Source organism: Lichenostomus cassidix, chromosome Z (assembly GCF_008360975.1).
Source record: "Lichenostomus cassidix isolate B80296 chromosome Z, HeHo_3.0, whole genome shotgun sequence".
In the NCBI taxonomy this organism is placed as follows: domain Eukaryota; kingdom Metazoa; phylum Chordata; class Aves; order Passeriformes; family Meliphagidae; genus Lichenostomus; species Lichenostomus cassidix.
The window spans coordinates 33,571,380-33,593,870 of NC_139511.1; the positions used below are offsets into that span (position 1 = coordinate 33,571,380).

General features: G+C 37.2%; 1 protein-coding gene across 2 annotated transcripts; it reads left to right on the forward strand.

The window, feature by feature from the left end:
- Window positions 1-700: 700 nt before the first annotated feature.
- On the forward strand, window positions 701-17,325 carry DIRAS2 (DIRAS family GTPase 2). Of its 2 annotated transcripts, none has more exons than XM_085042293.1 (2): window positions 701-821; window positions 13,245-17,325. In XM_085042293.1, exon 2 carries the CDS (start codon window positions 13,284-13,286, stop codon window positions 13,881-13,883), a length of 600 nt encoding a protein of 199 aa, XP_084898419.1. In that variant the 5' UTR covers window positions 701-821; window positions 13,245-13,283; the 3' UTR covers window positions 13,884-17,325. The 2 variants fall into 2 exon arrangements, with proteins under 2 accessions (XP_084898419.1, XP_084898421.1); XM_085042295.1 differs by lacking the exon at window positions 701-821 and adding an exon at window positions 828-1,041.
- Window positions 17,326-22,491: the final 5,166 nt, after the last annotated feature.

The window sequence follows — 22,491 nt, forward strand, 5'->3', positions numbered from 1 at the left end:
CACCTCCAGTAGACCCCACTTCTAGCCTAGAAACAAAAGTACTAGGAGCTGCTTTAAAAATAAACAGCTGAAGGAGCCATTAGATTTTGCCTTTGGATTTTTCACCAAAAAACCCAAACCAAACAAACATCATTAAGAGTGGAGAAAACCTCTTAATTTATGTTTGTCCATAAACCTCAGGAATCCTGTTCTACACTGCTGTCAGGAAAAAAAAGTCTAATCTGTTTCAGAGGAGGGAAATTCTGAGGAGCTATGTTGGACAAAAGCTATCTTTTAAGGCACATTCTTTTTCTACTGGTTTGTTTTGGGTTTCTTTGGTGAATAAATATTAGGCCTAAGGGATTCATTTCTCAACTAATAAAAATCAGCAGAGCTCCATTGATCTGAATAGGGCTATGCTGTTTTATGCTCTGGGGATTAGCCTCACCAAAGGCTTTGTAAGCTCTTTGAAGTTAAAGGGACAGGCTTGTTCTGTGTCTCCATGCTGAAAGAAAGGGAGAATTGTGAGCACAGGTTAATGTAATCTGCAGCTTTAAATGATAAACTACTGGATATTTGGAGCCTTTAAAGACTAATTGTAAAAATCTACTAAATTGGTTGAGAAAACCATATAATTACAGCTTATATGTATATAAACCTATATCTATATATATATATATGTATTCCACAATTATTCAGTAGGTGGCAGTTAAAAGCCTAGATGAGCTTCGCAGTCGCCATTTAGGCAGTAGCGCTAGCAGAGGCTGGAGTCAGTCGGTCCGTAAAAGCAGAGAGAGAGAGAGGCTGCGATTCAGCCAGCAAGAGCATTATCCACGACCCAGGTACGGGGGAGCTGCGGGAGGGAGCGGAGCTGCGGGAGCAGAGAGCGGGCAGCAGCCAGCGCAGGGAGCAGAGGGAAGCTGCAGGCGGCGGAGCTGCAGACCCCTAGATTAATATAGGGACTCCTTTCTGCTGGAGGGAGCCCAGGGTAGAGAGGGAGAAGAGCTGGTGCAATGACAGGCAGAAACTGAAGAGCATTTGAAGCTTTCTGTTCCTACACAGGTAAATTTTTTCCATTGTTTTTCTGTCCCGCCTTGTACAGCGGGCATAGCTTTGCATTGAGATTAGAGGTCTTAATTTTCATCAGCCAAAATCCACAGTGCTCACTTGGGAAAAATTTCCTCTAAAGTCGATAGAGTTTTGCATGAGTTATGACTGCAAGATTTTCTCTAAGCTAATATCATGTGTAGAGAACATGGCATGCTGTAAACTGGGACTTGCAAGGAAGCCAGATACTGGTCCTACACATACTGGCCAGTTAATGATATAATTTTTCTGTGTGCTGGGATACTAGTAATGACCTTTTTTTCAAGCTGTCTTTTATTAAAACTCGATGTGCTGAATTTTGCCCTAGTTTATAGTGCTGCCACTGCAGTGGCTTAAGGAGAGATTAATTTTTTATTTCTTTCAAATGAAAGGTACATTTTAACCAAACTGATAAAAGAATAGAAAAATGTGGAGTCTGAATGAAATAACACAAGGTATTTCTTTCTTCAAGGCAGATATAACTTTGCAGCATCCCACTCTAAGGCAGGAAATTGTTTTTTGTTCAGTAGATGGTCCCTCTTCCAACTGAATGAAAGAAAATAAATCCTGAAAGACCATTCTCAAGTAGTTGAGAGCTGCTGAATTCTGATTTGATTACACTTTCTCTTCCCCATGAAATGTGGGATGCTCAGTATGCTGCACCACTCAGCCACAGAAAGTTGAGCACAGAGTGGAGCCACAAAATTGGATATATTTTAATTTTAAAGAATTTTCTGAATGTCCTGCTTTCATGACTGCCTAGTAAGTGAACACATATGTGCCTGTTTATAAATGCACACACATACAGCTGTGCAAGCTGTACACCCCCATGCCTTTCTAGGTAAACAAAGCTGATGAAACTGATTGCTGTTGTATCTTTGCCAAGCTTTACAGTTTACTGTTATCTAGAATGTTTGCAGGTCTCAACATTTTTAATTCTGGCTTAGAGCGCTATTTTGGCTTCCCTCCCCTCCACCCCCCTCTTTTTTTACTTTTCTGACTAATGGACTTAGCTTATGCTCAGGAGCTGCTCTCTGGGGTCCATCTGTCCTTATTAAATGCAGTAGTGCCCAATTCATGCAGAATAGATTTTGTGCCATTGTTCTGGCGCTCTGAAATGTGATATTCCTCCAGGCTTCATGCTCTCTCTCCCATCACCCAGCATTTCTGAGGCTCCTGCATGAAGAACTGTATAAACATGGAACAACTTCAAGCACAGCTGTAAATCAATGGTTGCATGGATCTGGAGGAATGATTGTGATGTACAGCTATTTGTCTTTATCCCTGCTAAGAGAGAAGAACAAATTGGTATAAATGAGCTGTGAATACACTTAGGCTGAAAGGTTTCAAACCATTAGAGCAGCAAGGTTCTTAAATTACATTCTACTTGAAGTAATATAAAGAAAACATTTTAAATGCTTTTTAGCTGTGACTTGATGGAAGGGATTATATTAAATGGCTGCCTGCTAAGGCAAAGCATTGGATTTGATAAACCAGAAAGTCTCTTCCAGTACTAAATATGATCTTTACTATTCTCTGGAAGTTGCCTGCACTAAAGAGTCCCTTTGCAAGGCATTCAAGATCTTTGGAAATATAGTTTTCCCCGTATCTCACATCAGTCACATGAAAGCAAATTTCTGCCCTGTGCTGCGCTGTTGTTTACACCAGCAGACGCACAAGCCCTGGTGGACCTCAGGCTGAATAATACCTTTTCTCACAGTGCAGAGGAGAGCTCTTTAGAAGTTGATTTGAGTTCAGAAGCTCCTTCTGGCCAAGTGGTCATGATTATATTACACTGGCCCTGCAGTCTCTGTAGTACCAATAAAAGTAGCCGACTGCATATAAACTGGTTCTGCTGGTCCTGAAGTTATTACTAGCACTGTTTCTAGTCTCCTTAGAGGATCACCTGATAACTTTCTTTTCTGGCTTTCTCTTGTGCTAGCCAACACAGCTGCCCATATAGAGATCCCGGGATCATGTTTGAAAAATAAGACTCAGACTTTTAATTGTGACATACTCTGTGCTATTGCCCCCAAAATTAGACTTTTAAAATAAATGTGCTATAAACGATATTCTGGTTTGAAGATGCTCCTATGGAAAGTCTACATTAAATTCCATATTGTCTTACTCTCTCATTCTTCATGTTCATGAACTTATCCTTTTATTCTTTTTTTTTAATGGTTTTGATTTATGTACTACACTGGATTACATTCAATTCACAGTGTTCCTCAGTGACTGTTCTGTAATACGTAAGTTGCATTTGAATGTTTCATCTCCCATACTTTGAGTGAGTATCAGAACATTTGCACACAAAAGCTGAGACAGTACACACTATGGGACATTTGGTTTAATTTCTAGACTGATTCCAAATGTTGTTTAATTTCCCCTTACTATTTTATATTACTAGGACTAATTGAGAAATAATCAATTGTACATAGAGGAAGAAAATGAAAATTTTGTAAAACATGGGTATTAGCAATGTTAATTTCCCTTTAAAATGAGCTATTTCCAAAAATGGGCCAGGAAAAAAATATTTCTGGAATTTTTTGTTTTCCATTTAACATTTTTAATTTACACACAAACATTTCCAGGTATCAGCAGATACATTCACTGCATTTTTATTGTAACATTAAAATCAAAATGTGCATTAATCTTACTGCTGGAAAAGCAGTGGAAAAGAACCTCTGAGTGTCAATGCAGCTGAATGTATTAATTGAAACAGAACATAGTCTAATTTGCCTTTTTGAGAAAACAAATACTGATTAGTTTTTAACCACAAAATACTGAGAACAGGATAATTCTTGAGATGGATATCAAAGAAAGACAAGAGCAAAATGTGAAAAAGTGTGTGTCAAGTCTATGGCAAATACACTTTTGACTTACACTGAGGTCAGGAGCACCTCCTCGAGAAAATGATTTTAAGTTGAATGTTAGGTTTCTGTATCTGAGATTAAAATTAGTCTCTGGCTACGCAGGTCTGCAATGTGCTATGGCAGTAAAATTCAGTCAGCATCAACCTGACTGCAGGTAGTGAAACTGGTTTTTGTTGAATCTGAAAAAGTGTCAGGGATGTTATGTCAGCCTTTCAGCATCTACTTTCAAAATATATACATATTAAAGAAAGCATATGAAAAGGGCAAATCCATTCCAAAAACTGCAGCTGTTTGCTTCCCAATATGCCCAGTAGTTCTTACTTAAAATTAATCTGAAGCTAAGAAAAGAACATTTGTCCTTTTTTTCATTTATTTTTATTTATTTTTATATTCTTCCCTGAAAACTGAAGCAGAAAACTTCTATCTCTTCTGAAAAAGTTAACTATTTAAATCATCAAATATTAGCTACCATTTGTAGCTAAAAATTGCAGTTAACACAAATAACATTACTGCTTTCCCAATCTGTACATGCAAACCCAATGCTACCATGTGTTACTAAGTATTTTTTAATCTTCAGAATATATTTTTAATAATTTTTTAATACTACAATGAAAAGAAACATGAATCAAGAAGAAACTTCTCTTAAGGGTAAACCTACCTGTCTTACTTCAGAATTGAAAGTATTGTAAGTTGGAGTGGTGAACCTTTATAAACTATCAGAAAGCTCCTATTACTATCTTGTAACCCACAGTTATTTAATTGTTTCAAAATCTCTGATTTGCAGAAAAATTTCAGTGGAAGCACAGGCTTCTTATTAGTGTCTGGAAGCATATCAACAATGGTACTACATTATTTAATTAATTGTCAGGGATCATTTTGGGTCCTGAAACCCACTGCATTAACCTATTCACAAGTTATTGCCCAGCAAACACGTGTCAAAATGTTCTGTTTAAGCCATTGCTTTGAATCAGATATTATTTGGGCTGTGTAAGAGCATCAGAAGTATTCCAGTGGTCAGGATAGCAATCTAGCTATCCTTCCTAGCCAAGCAAAGAAAATTAATGACAGGAGTTATATCATAAGAAGTCACAAGCACTTAACCTTTAATAATTGTGCTTCTACAGAAGATTTGCATAAGTAGTCTCAAATTAACAGTATGGAATTTAGAACTGCAGTGAAAGGCAAAATGGCCACCAGTCTTCAGAGTTTCCTCTTTCCTCTGCTGAATGGAAAAGAGTCTTCTATGAGTGTACTATTCTTCTTTGTAAATACACATATTTATATGGAAATAGCTTGTTGCCTCTGCTGGGATTTTTGTCATGAATGTCACAATATACAGAATCATCCACCACCTATAAAGTAAAATGATTGGTTGGGAAATGTTCTTTCTTGGCTTGAGAGGTTTTTTTTAGTGCTTTGTATTTTTCCAAGCTTCTCCATTTGGGAAAACTTATAAAAACATACCATTATCCATAGGGCAGAACCTGTTTTTTCTAGTGTACCACTGGAGAAGCAGAAGGTCACTAGAACATGTAAAATCATTGCTCAATACCAAAAATGATTCTACTAATATTAAAAATCATAGGGGCTGAAAATTCAGACTGAGTCTCTGATCCTGCATGTGTATGAGTGACAAATTCCAGTTTATAATCATACAGTTCTGCCCAATGGCATTATGTCCTATTTGTTCAAAGGCAAACATAAAATGTTGTAAGTTGATCTTTCCATCTTTACTCGGTTAAATTAAATTTACTGATAGTTGAGGAAAAACTATTGTATTTGGTTAGTTAAGTTGGGAAGAAAACTTACCAAAAAAATCAGTTCCAAAGGGAGCTGAATACAATTCTGTTGTCTTGACATTTTTGTTTCTATGTGTGCATTCATGAATACATTACTACATGTATGGAAAGGCTTCTGAGTAGTATCTCACTGAACTTTGATGATAAGCACTTAAGGATTAAGACACTGGTTTAACAAAATGATCAAACAGATAAATCAATGAAGTATCTAACACACCTAAAGGAAAGCCTGAATTTAGACAGGAACTGTCGTGAATTTCTCCCTTTTTAATTTTGAGATTAACCAGTCCTCTAAACAGAAAGTGACAGCCAATAGGACACCAGTCCACCCTCACTGAGCTTAGTGTAATATTTCTGTTTCTGCATGAATCTAAGGAGTTTTTTCATGTGTATTCACCTGTCCATCCTGAATAAATTTAGCATAATACTTCTGATTCTAAATGAAAGTAAGGTGGATTTTTTGGCATGGTACATGTGTTCAGTGATGCTGAATCTTGTTTTGCAGTAACGGTTCATTAGTACATATCTGTTACTAAAGGGTTAGTTCTGAAAGCTCTCAGGCAACATCAGAGCAAACAATTTCAGTGTATTCCTATGTATAAAGCTTTTTGTTGGATCAGGTCCATCTCCTTCTGCATTTTCTGCACATGAACCCTCAGCAGGGAAGGGAATCAATAGATCATTCTGCGTCATTCATTCTTCTGCCACCAGTCCTGCCTTCTTCAATAAGCAATGCCACTTTAGTTAAGCCTAGTTCCAAAACCCCATGCTACCTGTGGTTCCTACAGGAAACATGTGAATTTATCTGCCCTTTCTTTTTCCAGTGCTTTCTTGCCTAGCGAAACTATTTCTGCCACAACATCTACTGGCCATGTTAGCCAGAGCACTAGTAAAGATTTTCTTAGAGTGACAACTATGTGTGTGGGATTTTTTTCTTTTACCAAGGGTTCCATAGGGTTTCAAACAATTTTGAAAAGGCATGGTTTTGGGAATGAGATTTCCAACATTGGTGTGATGACAATATGACAATTGGCTAAAGCAGAGAATAGCATCTGTGACTGCAGGACAGTGTAGGGGCTGGATTCTACTTTACATACAGAAGTACTTAGGACAGCAGCCTCCTTCTATAAATACAGAAAAATACTGCAACAAATTAAGCTGAAAGCCTCCTGTCCTTTCTATTTCTCCTCTATGTTAGGCCAGGAGAATGAGAGAAACCCACAAAATCTCTTAGGGAACCTCTCTAAAATACTTTGTAAAGTTAATTTCAATTAAAAGATTCTAAATTATTAATTTTCCATGCAACTTCAAACATTTCAACATTGTAGAGAACCTAGATCTCAATGAAATCTGTTTCAGTTTAATCAAATTGAATTTGTAGTTTGAATATTTTATTTCTGTGAGTACATCAAATAAGAAAAATGTCTGATTTTGTCCCTTACTTTCAGATAATCAAGCAAATTTTACGGTAAAGACAATGTGTCAGAGAATAGCAGCAGGTTTATGACACAGGTTTTTTCTCCAGAAGATTCCATTTTCTCAGGAAATCTCGCTGGTCATCTTCTTTCTATTACTGGAGAGAAAAGCTATAAATGCTTCTCTCTTCAACTGTAGTTGAGAACAACATAAATAAAAAGTGCTACTGCATTTATGCAGTGAAAAAAAAAATCATGATTTACACTAGCTGATCGTCAAGATGCAGACTTTCAAAGAACATTTTGTTCTGCATGAGAATAAAGAAGTTCTTTCCATATGGACTAGAACCTCACGTTGTAAGAAAAAGCTGTTTTAACAGTTGTCATTTGGTCTTAAAGTGTGTCCAACTTTCCATTGACTTGAAAAGACCACAGAAAACAAGTGAAGAAATAGAACAAAAAAGCAAGTCTTATATCAAAATATGAAGATATTGGAAGTAGGAAAGTCCCCATTGTTAAACTGCATCTTCATTAGCAGATACGGCAAAAATACTCCCTCAGAAATGCTTGTTTAAATGCACAACGAGAAAAAGTTACTTGCAGAGTTCCCTTTCCCACTTTTATATAAATAATGTGACATTTTTCACCTTTGATATTGGGAAATGGACATAATCTTACAGCCATGCTGAAATCCATCTTATCTATATCTACATTCTTCACCTTGCACCTTGTGTCTTTGTATAGTGGTGTCATCACCAGATAGCCTCATGTTAATTTAAATTGATGCAAGATTTCAAAATAAATGCATTGCTTCTACTTTATTGGTTTTTCACGATAACAACAACAATATAAACAGAGACATTGCCCCAGAGTTTACAAGAAAAAAAAAAAGTCTGTGACTGACATGAGATGGTTTTACGTGAGGAAAAAGAGCTTTCAGGAAATTAATTCACAACATCTGACAATTGCTGAATTTCATATCAGACTGAAGTCTGAGTAGGACATCATAAAACCTCAAGAAACTAGATCAGTTAAGATGCAATCAAAGCCTCTGACTCCAGAAAGTAAAGGTAACGTCATGCTGTTTCATAAAATGAATGTTACACTAAAGGACACAGTCTAGTAAAACAATATCAACTAAATTTAAAACTTGTGACATTTCATGGTAGTCAAACAGTGCAAACATGGTGAAAATCTTTTACAGCAAAACACAAGACTGGAGACATTGGAGATAGGGTGATGCTCGTTTCCAAGCATAAGCGGAAAGAGTTCACCATCTGTGAGATTCTGATCTTATATTACTCTAAGGGTAGATATTAAAGTAGATTAATTTTCAGATATGATTTTTCACCCTTCCTATATCTTTTGCCTGTTATTGCATATGCTATCTATCCCGCAAGTCTTAAATACAATTGATAGAAAAGTCACACCATAAAAAACCTAATTCAAGATGAGAAAGAACTGTGGAGACCCAGTAGCTAAGTGCAGGGTCAGTGAGATCGATTTAGTAGATGCTAATATACCCATACGTAATTAACTAGTCAGCCAGAGAACATTAAGAGTTTAAACTATGAAGAGCGTAATATGTAACATGAGTTACTCTGTTTAAATATTTTAAATGCATATTTTTTCCACTACATAATAAAATAAGTGATTTTATGTCATCATTACTCAGACATTGAACTGTATCATTCTGTCAGAAAAAGGCATTTCAATTCTTTCACCTGGCATGTCAGAAATAACTAGGGAAAGCATGCAGACTACCATAAAGGTCTGCAGCTGAGTTTGAACTGGGGGCACTGGTTTGTCACAGTGAATAGCCCATCAGCCTCACCTGCAGCAGCTGAACTAGAGCAACTCCAGCCTTGTGTTAGCAGAACATCTGCAGAAAGCACAGCTAAGTCAGCAGAGGTATGCACCCACTGGTTTGCTGAACTTTGCCATCACATAATCAAAAATTAAAGGTATGAATGTATGTTATGAGAAGTGCTTTGCCTTTTCAAGTAGGGATAGTGCTCATAAGCTGACATTATAGAGGATCATAATAAATTTTCAGTGATGTAGTTTGTGAAAGTAACAAAGGCAGCAAATGAGGCTTCATTACAGAATAAGTCCATTCTAACAGGTAAAAAGTAACTACTTTTTCTGTGCAGATTATGAAACAGACTGGTTTTCTGAATCAGAAATGATCTTGTACATCTGAAAAGTCAGACTTCTTTCAAGTTAATTTTTCCATACCCTCACTGGCCAGAATGCCATAAGCTAGTGAATTAATGCTATACTTTATTTTGTCCTCCTGTGTGTTTCAGTTAACACATTTTAAGACAAAGAAGCATTAGTAAACTACTAGGGTGGTATGAAAAGCATTAACAAATGAACACTCAAGTACAAGTGTACCACATTCATACAGAATTATTGTCACTGCAGGATATTCTCTGACCACATACCCACAGAGAACAGAAATGATAAAAAATATTTAGGGAATTCTTTCTCCTGTGGTCATTAAGCCTTGCATGAGTTGGGTTTCTTTTTCCTTTTAGTTCCTGAGCAGGACAAATTTAGAAAAATCTGTAATTTTAATTTTGGCAGAACTGAGGATCTTTAGGACTGACAGACCAAACAGCAGCTAAGGTAACTGCTCCTTTGCAGTCACCCAGACTGGGGAGAAACTGCTTTGTAGGGAAGGTCCTGGGGCTGCACTGGGCAGTGTCCTGGTGCTGGTCAGCAGTCGCCCCGGCTGCAGCAAAGCCCCCTTATGCCCTGGGCTGTATGAATAGGAGCATGGCCAGCCAGCCGAGGGAGGTGATAATCCCCCTCTGCTCAGCACTCATGGGACAACAGCAATGTAGTTTGTCCGGTTTGGGCACCCCCAGGAGAGGAAACACATCGATAACCTGGAGCGAGTGCTGCTGAGGGCACCAAGGTGTCCAGAGCTGCAGCACTGTCCTGCTCTGCAGGCTGAGGGACCAGAGCAATTCAGGCTGGGGAAGGCACAGTTCTGGGGCACCAAAGAGTAGCCCTCAACACCTACAGGAAAGCCATCGAAAAGATGGAGTCAAACTCTTCACAACAATGGATGCTGGGAGGAGAAACAACAAGTAGGAGTTGAGACAGTAGGTTAGATTAGGTACAGGGGGAAAAAGTCATGCTGATGGTAATTTCACATTGGAGCATGTTTCCCTGAAAGGCTGTGGGACACACTGAAGATTTTCACATCTGTCCAGGACAGAACAACTTTATCTGGTCTCATGGCTGACCCTGCTATGATGAGCAGTCTGAACCAGAAATCTTCTTAGGGCCCTTCCAACTGGAATTATCCCTTGATACTATGGTAATTTCTAAAGAATATCTGCAAAATCTCTCTACACAACAGGTCTGTCATTCTTACCACTGTGAAATTTTCCTATTGTCTAATGTGAATCTCTTCTACAACGTAAGTCCATAAACTCAATTTTTTTCCACTAGACTCTCTCTTTGCAACAACTTGCTATGTGTTAAAGACTGTTACCATGCTGTTTCAGGATCCCTTGGAATTTTTCTGTATGCTTAATACTTCATGCCATTAAATGCCACATTTCAATTTGTTCTATCTTTCGGGCTACTATATGTCAATTTTCTTGGAGATTTCTGAGTATGCTTTTAAGTATGCAGTGTAATAGAGCAGGAGTACATTCAGCTAGCTTTTAAAATTTTGTTTCTCTACTTTATATTTCACTGATTTTCTTAGTAAAAATTTTCATAGTGCATTTTCTCTCCTTGTACTGTAGTTCCTAGGCTACATATAATACGATTGTGCAATCCTTAAGATGCTTCTGAGGTGGAATTTGCAGACTTCGCTCTCTTGCCTTTTTGCTCACAAGAAATTATTAAACTGTAATTCTTATGGTAGTTCATTCTGTGCAGTCATCCACAACTGTAAACTCTATGACTGTTCTGAATTTGCATGTCTGCAGCTCTTAGGTACAGATTTATTCTCAGTGGAACAGCATTATACAAACTTCCTCTTCTTCCTCCTTTTTTTCCAGCTACTTTTTTTCCTTCCTTTCTTAACGTCATGAGCTGCTCACTCATTTTCTTTGTTCCTCAGAGGGTTTTTCTTCTTCTATAAACACATACATAGGCATTTTTTCTGAGGCTAGCTTTTCTTTCCATTGCTTGTATTCTACTGTCAGAAAAACAATTTTGCTTCAGTGCCTCAGGATGAACACTCTTCTATACCAATCTTTCCTATATTTAAACAAGCCTCTCAGAGTGACAGTGAAAGTAGCACAGGAGAGATGGAAGGGGTGAAGCTGCCTTCTGCCTGAAGCCAGGCTGGGTAGACAGAGCTGTTGCAGCCCTGCACTGCACCTCGGGATCAGCATCCCCAGTTGCACTTATTATTCTGCCTATGATGGCAGATGAGGAAGTACATCATCTTCATCCGACATGTTACGTAAAGACAGATGTTTTCAGCTTACTCAGAAATTAGAATTAGGACACTATAGGATGCCCTGGAAGAGAAGGATAAAAACATCAGGATATGCTTGAACAACAAATTGAAGACATTAGTGCAGCATGGGTTGCCTTAGCTTAAGCCTAACTGGCACAAACAGCAACAGCATCAAAATACAGAAAAAGAGATTTTGGCATGAGCTTACAACTGGCATAAGGGCGTGGGGGGTCCACTAACATCCATACCTCTATGGCATCAGTGCTGTCCTGCTGCTAGGCAGGTAAAAAGTAACTTAAAATCACCCCCTGCAATGCAGTCACTCCTCCCGCTGTATTGAAGAAATAACTTGGAGGCTTTCTTTCAAGAGGAAAGAAATACTTTGGGTTGCTCTGGATTTACTGCTACGCAGGCAAAATTACAGCAGGCAAATTTAATAAATTGGTGCCATTAAAGCATTTGGACAAAGTTCCCTGTAAAACCTGCCCATTTTCTTCAGAACGGGTACAGATGCAGCAAATTTTGCAGTTTTTTCCACATACACCCCTTATACATCCAGATTTTGTCTGAAAAGGGACAATATCCTATGCTCTTTCAATTTTGGGGGTTCAATTTTTTAGTGCTTATTTCCTTAAATCTCACTAAATATAAAAAAGGCTTGTATGTGGTGTGTACTAATGGAGCTGCTACTGATGGGAGGACAAATTGACCTTTGCATTTATTTCAATGAATTCTAAAATAGCTACAGCTTGTAAATGTGAAAACTTTCCCATTTCTGTTATTTAACAATTACATCAATATTTGTGGTCCTCCTATATACAGATGGGTTTTGTCAAGGGGAGCTGTCTTCTGGAATCACAGAGTTTTATGAACTTTAACATATGCACTTGCCAACCTTGGCAATACGAGCCACTAAAAATGTTATGAATATGTCTGCTGAACCTCTCTGATAAGTATAGCTTAAATATCATCTGCTGCAAGATAAATATTGGAATGAAAAGGCAGACTGAATGTGAGCAATCTGAGTTTTATCAAAATGGACTCTTTGACCTGAAATGCCAGTGGCAAAACACAGTGAAGTGGGACACACACTCCCATGGAGCCATAAACAAAGCTTACTAGGTGCTGTGCCGAATAGTCTACAAATATGTCTTAGTTGTCTCTCAAAATTGTAGTCCAGTTGTATTGGAGATAAATTCCCTAACTACTGAAGAGCTGGTGTTTTCAGCATAATTGACTGTCATACACCTGTACAGTTATCTGTTTCAACTCTTTAGACCAATTTTAGATATAGAAGAATAATTCCATTTCTACAGTTTGTTCAGGCCTTGGCCTTGTTTAAATTCCCAGATGCAACTTTTTATTCTTGTGAATATTAGTCCAATAGGAAGAATACTGAAACACACAAAGTTATGAAAAGCCACAAAGTGATGAAGATGATCTTTTGTTACCAGTCCAGACTAGATTGCAAACCCTAAATTTACTACAGAAATCATTCTTTAACCCCCCTACAGATCTTCTTAAATTATTATAATTAGTATGCCATCACATCACAGTTATCTCTTACTGGGAAAGATATCACAGCATGCACTGTGATACATATCTACACGTGTACCTGTACTAATGTCTGTCTTCTTGTTTTCGTTGTTTTCTCTCCTAGATTTTCCCCCTTAGCTGAGCAAGTGACACACGGAGAAACATGCCTGAGCAAAGCAATGATTACAGGGTAGTTGTGTTTGGAGCTGGAGGAGTGGGGAAAAGTTCTTTGGTCTTGAGATTTGTGAAGGGCACTTTCAGAGAGAGCTACATCCCTACCATTGAAGACACCTATCGGCAGGTGATCAGCTGTGATAAGAGCATATGCACTTTGCAGATAACTGACACTACAGGGAGCCATCAGTTTCCAGCCATGCAACGTCTCTCTATTTCCAAAGGACATGCCTTTATTTTGGTTTACTCTATCACCAGCCGACAGTCCTTGGAGGAACTCAAGCCAATCTATGAACAAATATGTCAGATAAAAGGAGACATAGAAAGCATTCCAATAATGCTGGTGGGGAACAAAAATGATGAGAACCAAAACAGAGAGGTAGAAAGCAGTGAAGGAGAAGCCATGGCTAAGAAGTGGAAATGTGCCTTCATGGAGACCTCTGCCAAGACGAACCACAATGTGAAAGAGTTGTTCCAAGAATTGCTAAACCTAGAGAAACGCAGGACTGTGAGTTTGCAAATTGATGGCAAAAAGAGCAAGCAACAGAAAAGGAAGGAGAAGCTGAAAGGCAAATGTGTGGTGATGTGAAATTGCGCTGTCAGAAGTCAGCTGTGAAGTCTCATCTGACAACACGCATGTAAAATCCATAGTTAGCAAACAACCATGCAAGATCCTATTTATTAGTATCTGTTTTAAAAGAAATATTTGGAAATTGAAAAAATGAGGTACAGTGATTGCTATGAAAAAAACTGAAAAATAAAAAATTGTGTACTCTTGCCATCAATTGAAATAAATCAGAAAGAAAAGGAAAGATGTCCTAGAATACCTTATCTTGTAATTTAGAAAAAAGAAGAATTTTCATCATTCACATAATGTGAAATATTTGGAAAGTCAGCTTAATATTATTTGCATTTGCATATAATTGCAAGAAAAATCAATGTATAGTGCCAGAAGAAAAACAAAGAAATGGTTGTGAAGAAGCCCAGAACATACAAATGCATGCTGGATGGCACTAATCATTTCCTTCAAGAACGCTGTGGATAAACAGTTCTGTGCCATTTTCATTACTGACTGGTGGGAGAGTGTGCAGAAGATAGTCTTCAATCTGCTAAATAAATGAACTGTTGCATAGTAAAAGGAAGTGTGGGGATAGCCGTCAAAAGGAACAGATATTGTGTCTACCTTCTCAGCATGATACTTCTCTCCAGTGTGATGCAGTGTTTTAACTGAAGGCTGTGGAAAAGCCAGTCCATGTAAGAGAGCTGGAGATCATCTTTTCTGGACCCATTGCTTCAAGAATGACCTGAGTTTTTTGCCCAAATATATTTCAGAAGAACAGACATTATTTATGGAGAATGACAGATAAAATGGTGTACGTAGAGAAAACAGAAAGCCTCCCCAGGGAGAACTAACTGGGGAGTCCCCTACGAAAGCCTCTGTGGAAAAGACTCAGTTCTAGTGCTGCTGCCGGTTAAATGAACACATGGTGTGGTTAGTGAAGGAATGGAATATCTTTTGAACTGGTGTTACCCTTGGAGAGGGGTTGGTGTAGTATACAAAGATTTTATTCAAATTATCAAATTAGCTGAGTTATACTTCTTTACATTGCTATATTCCAATTAAAAGGGTTTATGTTCATGCACTACACGATCTATTGCCTTTAAATTGTCTGAAGTATTTTATATTTGCCATTTAAACTCATGCTTTGAGCTGATGTAACTACTTATAGAACCAAATCTATTCCTGAAGTTAGGACCCACCAGAGTCTCTAAAAGAAGGTTTTCTGGGATAAGCATTACAGCATTTGGCATATTTAGAGTTGCAGTCAGGACTGTGTTATAATGCAATACAAATTTGAGAATAGAAAACACATTACTTAAAATATTCTTTCAGGGGAAACTGCTTTTCTCAAAACCTTCAAAAGGGGAAAAATGGTACAAAATGTGACCTTTTCCAGATGTATCTCCAAAGCTTTTTTAAAAACAAATATGAATGATTGAAGTGTATCCTAGTGATAACAAAGGCCATCTAAGATAAAATAAGCACATACAATTTTTAAAGGACACATTAAAATCACATAAGTCACAATTTGTACCTTAGGAACTGCTTTGAACCAATAAAAAGAGCCTATCATATTTTTAGTAAGTGCTTATGTCATAGGAAAATGAAGCCGAGTACTAATATTACTAGCCTGCATGCTATTGCATTATAAATATCTTCCAGGGGATGCTCAAATGCAGTATTTGCATTAAAAAGTGCTACCTTGTTCCTTTCAGAGTTATTGCTTGCTTACCTTCCACCCTTCTAACAAATGCACAGACATTTCAGAGCTAGAGTCATAGTATACACAAGAATTGCTACTAGCACTGTCTAGAAAGGAGCACAACTTCTGTCATTCTCTCAGAAGAAATTCTGGCACCAGTGGAATTGAATGTGAAACTCCTACTGATTTCAAAAAACAAATTTTTTTTTGTGTTTACTTCATTACACTGGAAAACTGGAAAGAGCTTGCAAAAAGCTAATGCTCTTCATTAACAGTAAATTCCAGGCTCTCACACAACACTCTTTCTCCATAAATCTCAATGCACTTTGCAAAAATGACAACACCATTATCTTAACTTCTCAGGTGGTGAAAGTGAAGCATGAAGAGAGGAACCAACTGCACGTAGATTGGTCAGCAGGATAGTGGCAGATCCAAGAACAAAAGCTGATCTCGTCTGTCACAGTCCAGTGCTCACTCTGTGTTTTGTCAGACTGTCTCTTCACATTCTTGAATAGTTTCTGAAACTCATAAAGAAGCCTGGTTTGACTTTTACAGCCAAGTGCATCTTTCTTGACAGTCTGTCAATAGATCAAAAGTTATTTACAGATCAGGGATGCAAAACACTTAAAAGCACTATGTTTAGTAAGACTTTTATAAATCTTTATACATCAACTCTGTTTGTAAAAAAATTTGCTGATGATACTCAGTGTCACAGCATTGAATTCCATCGATGGAGCTGGAAAATCAAGAGAATGATCAACCTTAAGGCATAATGGGTCACATACAGAGGTCAAAATAGAGAGGTTGCCCTCAGACGCTAACACACCGGTGCCAAGGGTCATCATGCGTGGCACATGCCTTAGCAGCCAGCACAGAATCATGACAGAATCTCAAAAAGAAAGCTATATATAGAACCTTTTAACATTATTGCTTTAACTGGAGGAATTATTTACATAGTAAAATATCTTGCAGAAGTACAATATAGGGGATCTGAATTATATAAAATGTACTGACTGCAAAGATGTTACAGGCTGAAATTTAGCCCTGGACTTTTTTTTGAATGTGCCTCATACCAAGAATAGAATAATTGTATAGCAAAGATAGAAATAAAATGAGTAGCTGCCAATGTTAGGCTTGAGGACCATTTCCTTTAGTTCCCAGTTGACTCCTCACCTGCTACATAATAAGCCATGAAGTATTTCATGGACTTGCATGTATCATAGCAAGGCCAGAACAGAAGCAATATTACTTACAAATTTTGACCACTGACTCAAAAGAGACCATATTTTATACCCTTGCATTGCCATCCTAGTTTATAATATTAGATTTTACATATATTGCATACATGTGAGCTGGTTTAAAATATTTGTTTTGCTATTACATATAGAATTATTTTTTTTAATATGAAAAAAATAAGGTAGATAAAGAAAATATAAAGCTTTATTACATTTTGTGTTTTATTTGGGAATGTAGTATCACTATAATAGCCTGTTAAAAATGTATATATAATATATTTAAAATGTGTAAGGTCTACAGTGAATTTTAGCACCCAGAAAACACAATCTAGCCAAAATGAACCTTTAAAATGCATGATTTTTGTATGTCGATATGAAATATTAAGGTATATTGTTGTCATGAAAATGTGTTGCAATTTCTTCAGTAAATATTTTATTTTAAAACTGGATATGAAGCCATTTGTGTCTACTAGTTTCCATGTTTGTGGTGATGTTCTGAACGTTCAAAATAAAGTTTTAAATCTTAACAAAAGTTTGGAAGAAGTCTTGTTGGTGCCTGCATTTTGTTTGTTTAGTATTATATATTTTTTAAAATTGTGAAGGCAGTTCTCTAAATCTTATGTTCTTTTGTCCCAAAGTCTTCAGCTACACAAATCTGATCTGAGACAACTGGAGAACTATTATCTCATCTAATACTTACCCTTCTAGTATACTGTGGCAAACACACAACTTTCAAAGCAGTCTACCTTCATTAAAAAAAACTAAAACCAAAACATAATGTCAGTGGGTGCTCCTCTTGGCCAGCAAAAAGCAATATCATTCTGGAAGCTAGTCTATATTTTATTATTTGCTTAAAAATAATGGCACAGATAAATCTATGTGCTTGTGAAAAATTGGTAGCTACTGCATGAAACTTGCTACACCTGCTCATTTCTAGGAAATTACAGATGTTATTGCAACATTTACCACTATTCCATTTTATATTACCACCTGTTGTAAAAAATATCAAATATAAGTACTTTAACACTTCTTGCAATTTAGAAGATGGAGTAACAATTTTTCAGTAATATTAAATAAATATTTCAGTATGTAAGCAATAATTTGTATTCAGCAGAGGAAGGGATCAACAATCTTGAGTAAAGAGGCATATTGATAGGTGTTTGAACCAGTGATGAAATACTGAGCACTATTTCATGTAGATGTAAATTCAGTGTAAATTTCATGTTGCTGTGAAGTAATTGCATGTATCAGTCCACAGAGCTTTTTATTTTTAGTAAAAGACACCCCAGAGCTCTTAGTAATTATTTTAATTATTTTTCTTTTTTTTCTTCCAATATGCTATCATTTACTGTTACTTGTCATTGGTTACTACTCCTGTTTCCAAATGGAAAATATTTAATTTTTAACTCATACTCTCATACTCTCAAATTTGTGAACACCTGTAACACTTATTTCACTGGCATGTTAACTGACATGTCTCACCCACCTTCAAAGCACATTTTCTAATCAATCCACAATTTTATTCCATGTTGTCAAGTGTGTCTGAAGTTTAACTCCACTAAAACTGCAAAGAGAGAGAGAGCAGAGCTTTGAAAATACATTCCTGGGTGCTCCTTGTGAAGGACACAGACTATTCTGTAAATTAACCATAAGAATATGCAATTTAAAGAAAGCATTAAACCTCTTGTTTCATATAATTTATCCTGGTTGAATACTCTATTTTATAATGAATCATGGGGGTCCTACTGAAATCATAATGAAATTGAAGTGCAAATGAGTTGTTATTCAGTCTGATGTATTTATTTCCACTCAGATGTCAAGAAGGGGCCCACTATGGATGCTCAAGAGCCGATTTTCACATCATCTCAGCTGTCAAGAGGAAGAGGAGGGGTAGTGATGCACCACCACAGTATATCCCAAATCTAGAGTCAGCTACTCAGCCTCTACACCTGATGCTCTGAAAGCTGTGGATGACAGTATCTGTCACATGGAAATAACCATTGTGCTTTTATTCATTTCAGTAGAGAAAGCAACAAATAAAGAAGCAGAACTGGTGTTCTTCCATAAGACATGTATGGCAAATATTTTTTTTAACATATAAGAGGAGAAAGATCATTCTACATTATCTTTCAAAGAGAGATGGGAAGACAACCGAGAAGTCATTCACCTCAATGTATATCTGCTTTGCTGCAGCCTTTGTTCAGTGTTTTCATAAGGATACTTTGCCTTTGGCATTTCCCTTCCTTCTTTAGTAGTTCAGTTCCCATTGCTGGTTCGGCTTGTCCTAAAAAAATTGTTCTTGGCGTATTTAATAATTTATCATCACAGTACAATGATGCTGTGTGCATAGGCACATGGATTTAATTCCAGATTTTTCCTGTAGGCCAGATGTCCCCTGTGCAATGGGATTATTTTAACAAAAAAGTAAGAGAATTAGAATTTGGGAGGGGAAGTAGACTCACAGATAATGCGAATATCAGAAAATTTTAGATTTTGCAGAACACACTATTTCTCAGAAAATTCTGAGATCAGCAAGGACTCATAAAAGCATTTTCAAAAGAAAAGGTGCTCATGCTGAGCCGCACTAATGGGCATGGCTCTTATGAGCATCACAACAGTAGGTTACACAAGGAGAGCAATTGCTGTTGCCTCAGTGATCTAATCAAATCTGTAACTCCTTATAAAAGCACTTTTACCCTGGCTGACTTGCCTGTGTGGGAGAACAAAATCTATAGTGACAGGGTTTTAGCTCTCTCTTTCTTCCTCTTGCTAGTTTTTGCTCAGGTAGAGTTAATTTTCTTCCCAGTGGCTGGTATGGGTCTGTGCTTTGGACCCATACCAGAACTGGTATGGGCTGAACACAGGGCTGATAATATAGAGATGTTTTTATTGCTGAGCAGGGCTTGTACAGAGCCAAGGCCTTTCCTTGTTCTCATACTGCATTCTGGTGAGGAGGGTAAGGATGCACAAGAAGCTGGGAGCAGACAGATCGGGGACAGTTGATCCCAACCAACCCCATATGGCATCATGCTCAATACGTAAAGCTGGGTGATGAAGAAAGAAGAGAGGGGACATTTGGGGTGATAGCATTTGTCTTCCCATGTCACCCTTATGTGTGATGGGGCCCTGCTCTCCTGGAGATGGCTGAACACTTGCTTACCCATGGAAAGCACTGAATGAATTCCTTTTGTGGCTTTGCTTCCATGCACAGCTTTTTCTTTACCTAGTAACTTATTAATGTCTATCACATCCTATATTTTTCATTTGTACTTTTACATTTCTCTGCCTCATCCCACTGGTAGGGGAATGAGCAAGCAGCTGCTGTGGTGCTTAGTTACCTGCTGGGATTAAGACATGACACCTATTTAGTCCAGGCAGTCCTCTTTCCCACTGCGTGAAGAGGGACAGATCTTCGCAATGAGAGATGACCTCTACAGCCATGAACACCAGGTCCTTTTCTTCTACAAACTTCACACTGAATCAGGGCTTGCTTTTTAAATGAAATTAAAACCCAACTGAAACAACAAAGTCTAATACAGCAGCAAGGGAAAGCAAGACAGCTTTATAGAAACATGTATGAAAGTGTCCAGATAATAGTATCTTTATATGTAGCTCTAGGAAGTGCATGCTCATGTACCAACAAATGATAAAAAACTGGGTTAGAAGAAAGAGGCAAAATTATGGACAATGGCTTTTCTGGGGATTCTGAATGCAGAGAGAAGGTGAATGTGTTTCGTTTCCGTGGTAATATTTCAGAAGGATGAACTAAACAAGGAAAAAAACCAACTGCATATTCTTGGAATTATCATAATAAGAAAATCCGTTAAGTCACAGATGAATCACTCAGAGCAAGTAGTAGTCAATATGAACCTTAAAAAAAAGGCTGGAATAAAAGAAACAATCTTAAATTCTGTCATACCTTTTTTGCTGCTATAACTATATTTGTCCATGGTTCCTATCCTGTTTCTTTTCAAATTCAAATCTGAATCTAAGGCTGGCTTAATTCTGAAAGTTTGAGCTAGACCTAATTATTTAATCCTCTTATGTTTGCCTCATGAAAAAATCTGAATATAATTTTGCAAAAACACCAAGTGACCCCACTGTGATAGAGAGCAATTTAAATTTATTTGTTACTTACTAGAAAACAGTTCAAAATAACGTAGTAATAAAGTAATCAGAGTGGTCAGTAGGCAGTCACTCTGTTAAATACTTCCCATGAAAAAAAATCCTGTCAGTTATGTAACAGCACCTAAACTGTGCCCAGATTGTAGAACTGGAAAATACCATGAAATCCAGATGGATGCAAATTCAGAATTTTATTATGGTGGGGGGTAAGGGAGTGGGGGTGGAGGGAGGGTGAAGCTTGGACAAGGAAAGTGCATCTGTCCATTTTCCCTGCCTCTCCATGCCCTGGGAAGGGCAGTCAGCCAGATTGCCTTTGCCACAGCCAAAGCACCTACTTTTCTGCCGGAAAAGATTTACAAAGCAGAGATAAAGATCAAAACAGCACCACTTGGGGCACAAATTACTGATGCTTGTATAATTTTGGCTGGTATGATGATGTGAGAGGATTCAAAAAGTATGTGACTCAAAAGTAATAAGCCTCATTGTATGGCTTCCACTGGCTGCATATTAAGATATTAGTTCTTCATCTCTCAGAAGTTCCCATGTCTAAACATTCTTCGGTCATTCTTCGGTCAATTTGGTTACACAGCACCACTTTCATCTCCTTATGGAAGATAGATTGTTTAATTTTAAAAAATCACCTACAGTCAAGAAAATACATTATTCTGCACTATATAAATATAGGAGATAATTTATCGTTAAATGCAAGCTAGTGGTTAAAACTGTATTCTATTTATTCTGATTTTTTCAAACTGTCAGTTGTGTTTCCTCAGAAGCTTGAAATTAATGCTCTTCTATTGGATTGTAAGTTAATTTAGGAAAAGAAACTTTCATATCAACATTATTTTCTGCAAGAGATTTTTAAAGCAAATTCAAAGTCAATTAGAATTTGTAGTTCAACAGAAAAATTTAGCAGTCATTTGTAGAGATAGTATTAGTCATCCTTTCCCCCCAAAAATATGGTTTGTGGTTTGAAATGTCACTAAAATAGGTGTTTTAGAGAACAGACCTGAAGTTTGAATAGGAGCAGGTTTATCTCGTATTTTAACTTTCAAAAGCATGGAAGAATGTGCATGTTCATTTTTTTTCAAATTGTCAGGGATCAAACTTATTTTTTATTTAGTTTGTAATAAATTTGTCCTCATGTTTTCCAGCATGTTTTCATTAACACTGTACTTGGGGTGATCTCAATGGACTTTCTATGGAAGCAAACAGCACTCTATGCTGATTCATTGTTGATTTTTTTTGGTATGAGAAACTACTAAACCAAGAGAAAGACAAACCTGCAAGTTGTGAAAGGGCACTTCTAGGAAAAGCTTTTCTCCTCTGTTTTCTAACTCAAACTTTATTTGAACTATAGCAGAATGACTAATACCCATGTGTCCAAATTTCTTTTGTATACAATTGTAGCAATTTTTTTGTTGTTCTTGAAGATGAAGGAAACTTACAAAGCATATAAAGTGAAAATTGTATTTCTCTATGTCCTTTTAATACTGTTTTATAAAATAGGTATCAATTTTTCAAAGCCTACCGTCTCTTCAAAATTTAGAGCACAGGGTGAAAATCTGTTCCC

Bases quoted from the DNA above. Each gene is read 5' to 3' on its own strand.
- DIRAS2 (XM_085042293.1), top strand. From the start codon at position 13,284: ATGCCTGAGCAAAGCAATGATTACAGGGTAGTTGTGTTTGGAGCTGGA.